At 39.2% G+C, this 12905-nt stretch overlaps 2 protein-coding genes across 7 annotated transcripts in view; one reads left to right on the plus strand and one right to left on the minus strand.

The window, feature by feature from the left end:
• Positions 1-3431: 3431 nt before the first annotated feature.
• The window catches only part of gabra1 (gamma-aminobutyric acid type A receptor subunit alpha1), a 47077-nt gene continuing 37603 nt past the window's right edge, over positions 3432-12905 (minus strand). For all 6 annotated transcript variants that reach the window (XM_086309224.1, XM_086309221.1, XM_086309220.1 and 3 more), the window contains 2 exons: positions 8115-8317; positions 3432-7469 (listed from right to left, as the gene is read on the minus strand). In XM_086309224.1, the coding sequence (XP_086165350.1) occupies positions 7149-7469; positions 8115-8317 (524 nt within the window). In that variant the 3' untranslated portion in view covers positions 3432-7148. The remainder of the gene's footprint in view (positions 7470-8114; positions 8318-12905) is intronic.
• On the plus strand, positions 10832-12854 carry LOC147320943 (uncharacterized). Its single transcript, XM_086307587.1, has 4 exons — positions 10832-11526; positions 11671-11953; positions 12081-12690; positions 12847-12854. Exons 1-4 carry the CDS (start codon positions 11111-11113, stop codon positions 12852-12854), a joined length of 1317 nt encoding a protein of 438 aa, XP_086163713.1. The 5' UTR covers positions 10832-11110.

A 12905-nucleotide genomic window follows, 5' to 3' on the forward strand; every position in this document is an offset into this window, starting at 1 on the left:
GAGAGAGAGAGCTAATAGAAATCTCAGGAGATGTGGGTCCCTGATATGGCCATTGCTTAAGAATTTAGGCCCTGAAGAATTGGACGTGACACAACTTGGATGTGTGCGAGAAAGATTCCTCCTTTTCTTCTCCATGAACCAAAGTCTTCATCATCTCAATGTGGAGGATGTTAACTTCAATGAGAAATAGAGATTTAGTTTAGAAATGCCTTAAATTTATAATCATGTACTCCAGGCACAGTGTTAATCTTATTGTTTTCTTGTGGTAACACAATACATTGTTGAGGCTGATAATGTCATTGTTGGCGAATGACAAAATCCATTTACTTTATGTATAACTCCACTACTTGTATGCTTAAAATGTGACTCTGAGAGTTTGCAACTTGACTGTTCTGATTTATTCAGTTTTGTTTCTCTGCAGTCACAATAGATGGTAGCCACTGAGGGCCATTCTAAATGATTGCCTGAGACATTTATCAAGTTCCACTTATATTACCAAAAATGGAAGCTGGTTTCTTAACAGCAACATGATATGTGCCCTTTAAGGGTATTTAGCAATGATGATGTCTGAGATTGATTGTTTTGATTTAAGAAAGTTAATAATCATTTTCCTCATTTGCCTTTTTTTCAGGCAACACTACAAACAATTAATGGACAGACTGTTAAATGCACCTCCAAATGAAGTTTCTAGGGAAGCTAGCAGACAAAGAAGGATGCATTGGCTTTGTACTTGTGACAATTACCGTGCAGAAAATGCTTTTATTAAATCCCAATACGTGCCTTAAACCGTGATTAAGTAAAAACACTGCATGTGCAATGGATGCTTAAACTTTAAGCACAATTCATCCAGTGCATAAGACTGAATGGAACTTGTCCAAATGTCCATCATTTCCTCGCCTAACAACCCCATTTTTAATCTGTGCTTATGAGTGGAAGGTGACACAAACAGAGAGCGGGAAGAAGATGAGAACTATGCAGAGAGACACAGAGAGAGGGAAAAATTGTTCTTCTTTCTGCTCTCTTGCCAGGGAGAAGCAGCTTTATTACATAACAGCCTGAGGACTTGGCAGCTCACATGCTTTTAAGGAAGAAGCGCACGTTCCCCTGCACCTGAAGTCTCATGGCACGGTGGGAGAAGACGAGGATGAGGTGGAGGCTTGTGAGCAGAGGCAGCGAGAGCAGAGAGGGAATATTCAGGAGTAAACATGCTGAAGAACATAGCTGTTCTTGCCAGATAGTCACAAGCAAATAATATTACTTCACATGCACAGGTGATGCCTGCAGCTTTATGAACACGAGTTATTAGACACTCTTGGAATGAAAACAGGTTACAGTGACAGGATGCTTATTTTGAGAAAGATCTTTTTTATCATGTTTTTATCATTTTTATCATATCATATCAAAAGCAGTGGTTTTGTTTGTATGCTAACACTTGCTAGTTAGCAATAAACACAATAAAAGGCCTCAAAATCTATCTATCTATCTATCTATCTATCTATCTATCTATCTATCTATCTATCTATCTATCTATCTATCTATCTATCTATCTATCTATCGCCATTTTTTCTAATATAAACTGCTGAAACTACTGCAAAAAATATGTATTTTTGATATTAGCAAAATGGATCAGGCTTAAAATGTCCTAAGAGCTGTGATCGGGGCTGAGACTCAGAAGACAGCTGCTGCGTAACAAATGATCTAAGCTGAAAACTGTGACTCTGTGCGTAACAGCTCAGCTGTCCGAGGTCTCCTGACCGATCCTGTCTGTGGTGCAACTAATTGAATAAATGAGGTGTGTTATGAGTTATTCTGCCCGTGGGAGAGTTACACTCACTTTATATGGTTGGAACAAATCTTCATAGCTTGTGATATCCTGCCGCATTTAGTCATCTAAGAGCAAGTCTTCTTTGGATCTTGTAAATCCAGATGAAGTCCAAACAGTAAACTGCCAACATAAACAAAAATCACCTGTGCACCAATCCCTTTAGGTGAGGTCCCACCTTCTATCCCTCTGCCCCCTTGTCCACATAAAGCTAACGTAACCCTTCTTTCCCACAGGTATCATCTAAATGGCATTTAGCTCAAAAATTGAATCATTCAGATTTCTTCACATGCCCGATACCAGATGCCAGTTATCATACACAGTCTATTTATTTCTATATCTTATTACAGTTTTTCTCAAATGTTAAAACACAAAAGCCAATCCTGTGACCCAAATGACCAGTAGTCTAAACACATTTACTAAATGTAGCCACCATATTCCAGTACCATAAACACATGTCACATGAAGACACAATTCACAAAACACAACCCTCTGTACTCATAAATCTAAACACATTTTTCCTTGCTAAAACACATGTTGCAAAACAACTCTGCTCATATCCTCAAATGAAAGCCCATGTGATGCAAAATGCTTGCCACAGTCACCAATCTTTGAACACAGGGAACACACCTGGCGTCATTCACTACACACAATGACTCAAAATTGAAGACACTTGTTGCTAATGCTGTACCCACATGTAAAAGCAAGTTCAGAGTGCACAGTATGCTGAAGGTTCCAAACAAACACAATGGATGAAGGCAGAGTCAGGGGAAGAGGAATTTGATGCAGAGGAGGGAGAAGAGCTGGCCCTGGAAGAAGAGGAGCAGGCCAATGAGGAAGAGGAGTTCAAATGAGAGGAGGAAGAGGAGCGACCAACGAGGAAGAGGAGAAGGCCAACATGGGAGAGGAGAAGGTCCAGGAGGGAGAGCAAGACAACCTCGCACCATCATTACGGACGAGATGCGAGCAACAGCTCAGCGACATGATGCCGCACAGTGATTGTGGTGTGTGTGTGGTGTGAATAACGTAAATAAAAAAACTTCACACCCTGTTCATGTTTTCAAGATTACTGTTGTGTGCAATAGGTTCTGTTTTTGCATTGAGTTGTGTTACAGTAGTGTATGTACATGCAGGATTTTCTATAGATTTATACTACTCATATGAAACTCACAAATCTAAATGCCTAATCCTCTGCAGAGATCTACGACGATCCGTTACTGTATAGTTTCTAAAATATGCATTGGCAGTTATGAAACAAAGAACCTTCTCACAAATTGAGCATTGTGTTTTCAATTGTTTTGCTGTAGTGTGTAATGCTGTGTATAGTGTTTATAGTTTTGACAGCTTCGAGCTGCTCTCTTGGTGTGGGAGTTTGAGTTTTGCAGTGGGAAGGTGTGGTTGTGTTTATGTAGCTTTAGAGAAGGGTGTTGTGTTTGGACATTGGGGGACCTGGTGGTAACGTTTGTGAAATGTGTTTTAGCATTTGAGAAAAACTGTAATTATGATCAGGAGAATGTTTCTTATGATTAATTAAACACTCAAAAACAAGGTCTAACTTTTAAAATCTATCATAGCCTTGGTCAGGTAGCACATAGCACAGAGACAGAAGTATAGCCATGACATTAGTTTGTTTTCTTTTTATTTAAAGACTAATGCAGAGAATCAGATTTTACAGGGCCATATCATAACCAAAAGAAACAAAACATTTACAGAAGATTCACCAGTTCATCTACATCCACCAGAACCTTTTGTCAGTATCATTGAACTGCCAGCATGAACTGTATGTAGGTTTGTGAGCTTGTGTGCGTTTTGTGTTTGTTCTTTGATGTCCATATGTATACAGTGTCATTCTTATCTCTTCTACCCTAGTCAACTTTTGTGCTTTAGAAAATTATTTTTTTTTACATTTCAGTGAAAATCAGAACATATTTTGTTTGATAAAAATACAAGAAAAACTCCAGTAGGTATCTAGGAATAACCAAAGACTCAATGTTGAACAGCAAGTGCTGCTGAGAACTGCATCGAACAATGAAATCAATGACTGATGTGCCTACCGATGTGATATTTACATGTATGCTCTGCCTATGAGTGTAAGGGTAAAGGTTGGAAGCTCATGATTGCACTGTGCCTCATATATCACATTCTCTCTGGAGCATTACCTAGACAGACCACGCTCAAAAATATTTGGAAATGATCCTTTGTTTCATTCTGCTTGGAGTAGAACTCGGGGCTTTACAAACTTGAAACAAAACTCACTGTTGCTTCCTGTAATATCACTGAGCTTTGGAAAGCAAAAGATAAACAAAATGATCTATTTAGTAAAGTAACATTTTCACCTGCCTCCATTTTTAGAATGACAAATAAGCTCAAGAACTTAACAGAAATGTTATTAACAAGGTTACGGTTTTGCTCCTGGTTTTCCAGTTCAATCACTTTATTGCATGTCTCTGGAGAAAAAGTGCAATCAACAATGAAAGCCATTTTCCCTTCAACCACTGACAAATCCAAAGCGCTAACAAAAGAGATAATCCACTGTTTTCTTTGATGTCACCCTGTATAGCCATGGTTAGAGAAAAAAAAGAAGAAAAAATGCTAATGGGTGCACAGCTGATATAAAAGCTAAGCTTTTTTCCTTTTTTTGTAGTAATAACTTGTAAATCTGAAGCACAATGGTCAGGGAAAGAAGGTCAGTGATGTGGTTGAAAGCTGTCCTTGCATAGCACGAAGCTGACTACATAAATGTAATGTTATTGTTCTAAATGTGCAAAATGCATAACAATAGGTTGATAATACAAACAATATTCATCATCATCTTAGCTAATATCTTCATTGATAGAATCAAATACTATATGCATTAAGTATTTTACATATGTATATATATATATATATAGATTTTCTTTATGATATTAAACATACATACAATAGTTTAGAATTCAAATATCTTTATACAACTCTTCACCCTGAACTTTGCAGTTCCATGACCCTCAGCTTGTAGGTTAAGTGGCTGTGAACAGTAGACTGCTTGCATATGCTTGTAAAGATGTCTGCTATAAGGGGATAGATTCCATATTGGTTATGATGATAATGCAAATAATGACAATAGCAACAGCAACCAATCTCTTTTTGATTCCCTCTGGTAGTGGCATGATCTTTTCACCTTAGTGCACAAGCACACAGAGAATTCTGCACAGTTCTAATTTGCCCTTTGGCCTGTTTAGTGCCCTGTAAAATATATTCAGCAAAAGACATTGAATCAGTAATATGACGCAATGCACCAGCACTCTTGATTCTTCATCAAACACAGTTTGAGTGCGAGCCAAAGGGTTTAGAACCCAGCATGGACACACAATGCGATGCCTGTTTTCTTTAACAAAATCTAAATAGAATAAATTTCTAAGTACAGCATACAGATGAAACTACAAGTAGAGAGGGGTCAGTGTAAAGCTACAATGGATATCAACTCCAGACTGAGTGTCAGGTTCAGGTCCTAAGAAAAGCCCTTGCTAATTAATATTGCTACATTAACATAATTTAAATTGGACTGTTCAGAAACCTTAACATGCCACGTCAGAGAAGGAGCATTTCCCTAAAGAGTGTGTGTTTTTTAAAGAAATGAAGGTAGCAAGCAATTTTCAATACAAAAACAAAAGCATTCTTTTCACACTGGCGTTAATTTCTGTTGGTTTTTCTCGGAAGAGGGATTGACATCATGCTACAAAAATAGATTCATCTTTGTCACTATCGTAGAACTACAAGACAATTCCTCTGTGTGAAACACAGCGCTGGCTAAAGTAAGCTTACAATGCCACTTCACCTAAATGTCTCCTTTCTCTTTTGTCCCTTTCTGTCTCTGTCCCTGTCTCTCGCTGTTGCACACCGACAAGCAGCAACAAATGAGTCCTAATGGGCATGTGATACTGAAGGCAGTGTAGCTGGTACTTTCTGAGTGTTATGTCTCAATATTTAACTGAATGGGGATGGGGGTGAATATGGTAAAAATGGTCAGGGGACACAGTGGGATGGAAAATACAGATGTGCCGTCAATCGCCAAAGTAACAGCCTTCACAGCTTCAACTCTGAAAATGGAAAAGGCACTTCTCCCTCTCAATGTGCCCCTGCCCCTTTTTTTCAATTGATGCTAACAGAACTTTCCTACCAATGGTGTTTCTGACAAAGGAGGCCCCACCATAAGTAGTCAAAAGCCCCAAAAAACAAAAACAAATATACATAGGTAATGAGTGTTTTATTTCTAAATCTAATGCACTCCATGATTTGTGATATATATTTTTTTACATTCTTATTCGTAACTAGCCAGTGTCAGTTTACCACTGATTTTGTTGTTGATGTTGTTGCCGTCAATGTGTACACAAGCACACAGTTTAATATTTTAATCCAATGTAAAAGCAGCTTTGAATGGAACATTAACTTGGTGAAAAACAGTCACTTAAGCATGAATTAGACCAGTATATACTCTTTTTTTGTAGAAAGTATCATAAAGAGGAAACAAAAACAAATTAATCCAAAAAATTCTTTTCTCTCCATGTGTACAATTACCCTTTAGTTACACTTTGCAAAGCCTAAACATAATACTGACATCTGTAACACCTGATATTTACAATGCTGTGAAAATAACTTACTATATTTTTTTCAATGTTGATCACAACCATGATTGAATCTTTGTATCTTTTGATCTCTAAATAAATGGTGTGTCCACTGAGACATGTTTTATTGCTATTGCAGAAATCCTAACATATTATGGAGAATGGTATAATTAGGCTCATAAAACATCTACAAACAATGGAAGATATTTGGAAAGAGACTGACTGTAGCATTTTGCTGCTGATGTCAAATAAACCAAGCCAACAGTCAATGATGAGTTGTATTTTGAATAAATAAATACAAATTATAAGATGTCCTGTCCATGCATATACACAAATGCCCACTGTATCTGTGATTCCATGTTTAAATGAAGTAGAATCAAATAAAAGGTAACAAATAAATCAACAAAAACATGCCTCTCAACAAGTTTGGGCTATGTGCAGTTGTAGAATAGCATTCTCTTGGCTATATATTTAAAGTAGCATTTTCCTAGTAGCATCATCCCAGACCTGAACAACACTCTTTCAAAAGTTTGTATTGTTTTCATTTTTTTTTCCTATATTTTGTTTTTTCAAAATCTTCAAAATTTTGTTCAACATAGAAGCAATGCAACAACTGGGAATTGGAAACCAGCATGGACACCATGTTGTCTGAAAATAAACACTGTTTATAGGAATAAGAAAATGAAATAATTACAGGTATAGTTTAAAAGGAATGAAAAACTTGATTAGTGTGGATTGGCCCCCTGCAATTTGGGCTTCTTATTCAAGTAGGTCGCCCAGTAGACCAAGTTAAAGGTTCCAAAGAGCAGAGGGAAGGCTATTCTGGCGATCCTGTCTATCTTGCTCACACTGTTAAAGGTCTTCTTGGCCTCTGGAGGCTTGGGCTTTGGCTCCTCCTTAGGCTCAGTTGGGGGTGGTGGGGCGCTTTTAGCGATAGTAGCCAATCCAGGGTCCCTGGCAATATTGGGGGCGAAGGCTGTAGCAGTGGCAGCTGGGTAGGCCGTAGTGTTGTTCTTCTTAAGGAGAGATTCCTTCTTTTTCTTTTGCTGATTTGTTTGTCGGAGAAAGGCAAAAGGATAAAGAGTTCATTTTTTGTGAGATGCAATACTGCGCACACTGCTATTGTATCCTTTCCCAAACTACCACTATTCACTGTTGCATGCAAAACCCTGGTGAATCAAACTGGGTTTAAATAGGTATTTAATTGGGAAATATTTATTGCTCTCATTGGCATATATCCAAATGAAAGCTTTAATGTCAGAAATATAACATCTTTATAATCAGCATTGGGCCTTTTTAAAAACACCCGGAGACTGCAGAGTATGTTGTTGCTAACTGCAGCACAGAGACAAGTAGAGCAGAAAAGCACAAGCTGAACACTAAACTATTAATGTTCATGTCATGTTACTCAAATTGCATTTTCTATTAGATGACAATAATTAAATGTTCCCTGCTTGATGCAGTTCCATCAGCAGTTAAGTGATGTGCTGGTGCAAAAAAATAATAATAAAATAAACACTTTAATGTTCATATTTTGCTTGTTTGGGTTTTTAAAAAACATTAGAGGACGGTAACATGGTAAGGTTTTCCTATGTACTGATACCAGTGGTAATGCTTTTAAAAAAATGTTTTTATTATAATAAAAGCACACTTTAAATAAGTAAGACCATTTTTAAAAAGGGGTCAAATACCTTCTCTGGCACCACACTTTTTCCATCCCAAGCGTAACCCCTCTTGGTGAAGTAGTTGACTGTTGCAAACTCAATGAGGGCTGAGAAGACAAAGGCATAGCAGACAGCAATGAACCAATCCATAGCTGTGGCATAGGCCACTTTAGGGAGAGAGTTCCTGGCACTGATACTCAGTGTGGTCATGGTCAGGACAGTTGTCACTCCTGCAGACAGACACAGAGAGAATATAGACATCAAATCTCATGTTGTTGATCATTATCATAAATCGATGAAAACAAAAAGTGTGCACATTTTATCAACATTGTATAATGAGATGCTTTGTTCATGAAGCATTTTGATGTTATAACTTTATTCAAATAAGAACAAATAAACATTTTAATTATAATAAAGAGTAGCAGAAGTAACATGAACATGTTTTTTTCAAGCTGCTACAATAGCTTTTCAAGCTGCTTAAATACATGTGTTAATTTAAAATGCCCCACACTAAAAAGTGTCCCAGTGTTTCAGCTACTGAAAATCAAATTGCTAGTCTACACCCTGAACAAATGAAAGCTGCAAAGAGAATAGATGGAGAAGAAGAGGAACTGGAGCACAGCATTTCAAGCAGTGAGAGGCATATCACACAAGCAGTTACTGCAGATGTTAACAAACTAAATAACATTAACCCAAGCAGCAAATAATCCACCAATTTGGTCTGGAATATCATGCAGAACAGCTGGAGTGTAAAAGAAGACCCTCTCCGATACAGAGAGATCTTTATGTAAATATATGTGCATATACTAATCCTTTGTAAGCTTAAAAAAAAATCAACTTTCTGTAAATTGTTATGCCATACAGGGATAAGTAATCATCAGTAATATCAGTCATGCAAACAGTTTTCATCAATATAGAGTAGACAGGCATCTATATAACGTTTTCCAATCATATTAAGCACTTAACGTGTTTCTACAGTACAAATGGCCTGTATTTTCATGTGTGAATGGGTAAACAAGTCATGTTTACCCATTCACACACAGTTTCATAAAGCATTTTATTCTGTGCAGTTTAAGCACTTTTTATCTCACACACACACACACACACACACACACACACACAAGCCTGTTCAGCTATCTTAGTGAAGACCTTCATTGACATAATGGTTTCCCTAGCCCAGGGGTCGGCAACCTGCGGCTCCGGAGCCGCATGAGGCTCTTTAGTCCTTGAAGTGCAGCTCCTCGTGGTTTGGGAAAAGTATTTAGCTGAAGTGTATTTTATTTATGTTAGTTCTTTTTTTAACTAGTAGTTCTAAATTGGAAGATTATTGTGATATTGAAATATAAAAATAAAATTATATTCTATAATTTTTTCATCGCTCAAAATAAGCGTCACACCCGCAGAAACGCCGTGCATTTATCGAGACTTTCACCCCCAGGTAGGCCAATTATGGATCTTCAGATCCACATTATATCAGCAGCTGTTCTCCTCCGTGAACTATGTTAAAAACAAACACCGCTCACGCCTCACAGATGACAGCTTACAGTCCTGCGTAAAGATGAAAGTGACTTCGTACAGCCCCGAATTGCAGACGCTGTGCGCAGAGGTTCAGGAGCAGAAGTCCCATTGTAAACATATCACGGCAGACCCGACAATGTTTGCATGAACACGCTTTTCACACACGGTTGCTGTACGCATACAGCCGGCTGTAGCTTTTCAGCTCACAGCCCGACACATACCAACAAAACAACATATATAGCACAGGCGTGATTGCGGGTGCCGCTCAGGTGCGTCCTCCTCCCCTGCAGCGGCGCAGCAGACCACGCCCCGCCACACACATTAACCAGGTAAAATACATATTTAGGCAGAATTAGAATTAGGAATTAGGCGATATAAGGGTGGCGGCTCACAACAGTTTTTGCTTGCTACATGGATCATTTTAGTTCATCTGGGTGTCTTTCCTTTTGTTATATTTCTTTAAGAGTTCAAATGTGTTAATTACATAAATAAAATGTAATTTTCTCTGTAGCACTTCATGGATTTCATAAGCAACACACCTTAGTTGTTCACACAAAGCATAAAAGTAGAAAACAATATATACAGTGTTATCTTTATTTTAGATGTCAAAAAGTATTTGTGGCTCCCAGTGTTTTCTTTTGCGTGGAAACCGGGTCCAAATGGCTCTTTGGGTGTTAAAGGTTGCTGACCCCTACCCTAGCCCCATACCCTAACCATAACCATTAAAAATGAATGCCTAACCCTAACCCTTACCCTAAACCTAACCACAACCTAATCGTAACCCTGACACTAAAACCACATTTTGAGCCTCAAAAAGGCCATCAAACTTGTGAGGACTGGTGAGTGTGTCCTCACAAGTGACTGTTGGTTCTCACAAGTATAGTAGAATGCAGATTTCGGTCCTCACAAAGATAGCTAGACAGGAACAAACACACACACTCCTCAACAAGATCTTTTACAAATCGGTTAAAGAGTAAAGACTAGCTGCCATCAAAAAATAAAACACTACTACACTTCACATTATATCACAGTCACATACTGTATGCAAATAGAGAATCTATATTAAAACAAAAACAATCTCAATCAGCTAACCTAAAAAAAGATGTCCAACTAGTTTCAAATGATTACAGTTTTTCTCGATTGCCTAAACACTATAACCAGGCCTCTAAACTAAAATTTCAAAACCGTAACGCTATTGTTCAAAAAGCACACCCATTTCCCTGAACTATAAACACTATTCCCTGCTTTGACACATGACTCAAATTTGGTGAACTGTTACTGCAAAACTCTACACACAAATCCCTACATTTTACAGTGCTTACACCATGTAGTCATTTAGAAAGTACTAGCATGCAATAATGTTAACTTAAGTCAGCATAGCTTGAGCTCAATTAGCACACAATTAACCAGGTGGAAACACTAGGAGTCAAAATTTAGCACACACCAATCAGAACCTGCGATGGATAGATAAAAGGGCCAAAGTCAGCTCATTCAGGTTTGAAACAATGGATCCAAAGAGATGCAAAGGAAGAGGACGTGGTGGAGAAAGAGGACGTGTTGAAGGAGGAGGACGTGGTGGAGGAAGAGGACATGGTGAAAGAGGAGGACGTGGTGAAAGAGGAGGACGTGGTGGAAGACGAGGAGGAGGTGGTCTAGGACAACAGGAAGGTGGTGGAGGAGGAGGGAGAGGTGGAGGAGGAGGAGGACGTGGTGAAGGAGGTGGAGGTGGAGAACAACGGCGACAAGGAAGGGGAAGAGCAAGGGCAAGAAGACAGTCAGTCTCGGATGAAATTCGAGCCACTTTAGTTGACCATGTCCTTGTCCATGGGATGACTATGAGGGAGGCTGGGCAACGAGTACAACCAAATTTGAGTCGCTTCACTGTTGCCTCCATCATCAGAACCTTCAGGGAGGAAAACAGGTAGGTGTACTTGCAGTAAGACTGCTTTGTACAGTAACGTGTAAGTTACTGAACTTATGTGTCTTGAGTTTCAGTATGTTTCCATTATTTGCCTGTAAAATGAATGTGTGACAGTTACAGTAATGAGTGCTTCTATTTTTGTAGGACACAGAGACGACCACCTGGTGGAGGCAGGTTAAGGCTTTTGTCGGAGGAGCAAGAGAGGGAACTTGTAAACATGGTAATTGCAAATAATGTAATCCGCCTGCAAGAGATTCAAAGGAGAGTGATTGAGGATGATCATCTTTCTCGAGGCATAAATGCCATCAACCTCTCCACAATTGACCGCATCCTCCGAAAGAATCAATTCCGGATGAAACAGGCATACCAAGTCCCTTTCGAACGAAACTCTGACAGAGTGAAAAACCAACGTGTGGAATATGTTCAGGTATGAGTTTTGATACTGTATAAAGTATTGTGTACCATCACAGCATGGCAGTTTATGCTGCCATTTCAGCACTCTTGAACTGTGGTTCAGGGTACCGATTGACTCTACTGTGTTATGTGTTTTGCAGAGAATCTTTGAGATTGAAGGACGGCCTGTTCCCCATGAAATAATCTTTGTGGATGAGGCAGGTTTTAACCTGACCAAAAGAAGGAAAAGGGGGAGGAACATAATTGGCCATCAGGCTATTGTAAATGTCCCTGGTCAGCGTGGGGGGAATGTCACTATGTGCGCAGCCATCAGCCAACGAGGGGTACTCCACCGCCATGCCGTACTAGGACCCTATAACACTATGCTTCTCCTTGCTTTTCTTGATGGTTTAAGACAACATATGTTCCAGCTGGACTACAGGGAACCAGCACAGCCAGAGCAGCCTCACTACGTTGTTGTGTGGGATAACGTCAGCTTCCATCGCGCTGCTCTGGTTCGTGACTGGTTTACCAATAACCCAAGGTTTTCTAATATCTTTCTGCCTGCATACTCTCCCTTTCTAAACCCGATAGAGGAGTTATTTTCGGCATGTCGGTGGAAAGTGTATGACCGAGAACCTTATGTCCGTGTTCACCTCCTTCAGGCCATGGAAGAGGCCTGCCTAGACATATCAGTAGATGCATGCCAGGGGTGGATCAGGCATGCAAGAGGATTTTACCCCCGCTGCCTGGCTGGGGCCAATATAGCCTGTGATGTGGATGAGATTCTCTGGCCTGACCCAGACCAAAGACAAGATGCTGAGGTGGGATAATGTTTCTGGTGTGTGTTGTACTGTATAGTACATGAATGACAATGTGCCACTGTACATACATTGGTTGCGTCTTTTGTGTTTATCATGTGACAAGGGTTTTGAAGGGGAGAACCATAAGCAACCTATTTGTTTTGGAGCTATTGTTTTGAATTA

The sequence above is a fragment of the Aulonocara sp. 'chitande type north' Nkhata Bay genome, linkage group LG10, assembly GCF_057382095.1.
Source record: "Aulonocara sp. 'chitande type north' Nkhata Bay isolate Kocher_YH1m ecotype deep benthic linkage group LG10, A_spYH_male_GT1.1, whole genome shotgun sequence".
Classification (NCBI taxonomy): domain Eukaryota; kingdom Metazoa; phylum Chordata; class Actinopteri; order Cichliformes; family Cichlidae; genus Aulonocara; species Aulonocara sp. 'chitande type north' Nkhata Bay.

Coding starts and splice junctions, on each gene's coding strand:
- LOC147320943 (XM_086307587.1), top strand. CDS start 11,111: ATGGATCCAAAGAGATGCAAAGGAAGAGGACGTGGTGGAGAAAGAGGA. Junction 11,527..11,670: donor ACCTTCAGGGAGGAAAACAG/GTAGGTGTACTT, acceptor CTATTTTTGTAG/GACACAGAGACGACCACCTG. Junction 11,954..12,080: donor AACGTGTGGAATATGTTCAG/GTATGAGTTTTG, acceptor TGTGTTTTGCAG/AGAATCTTTGAGATTGAAGG.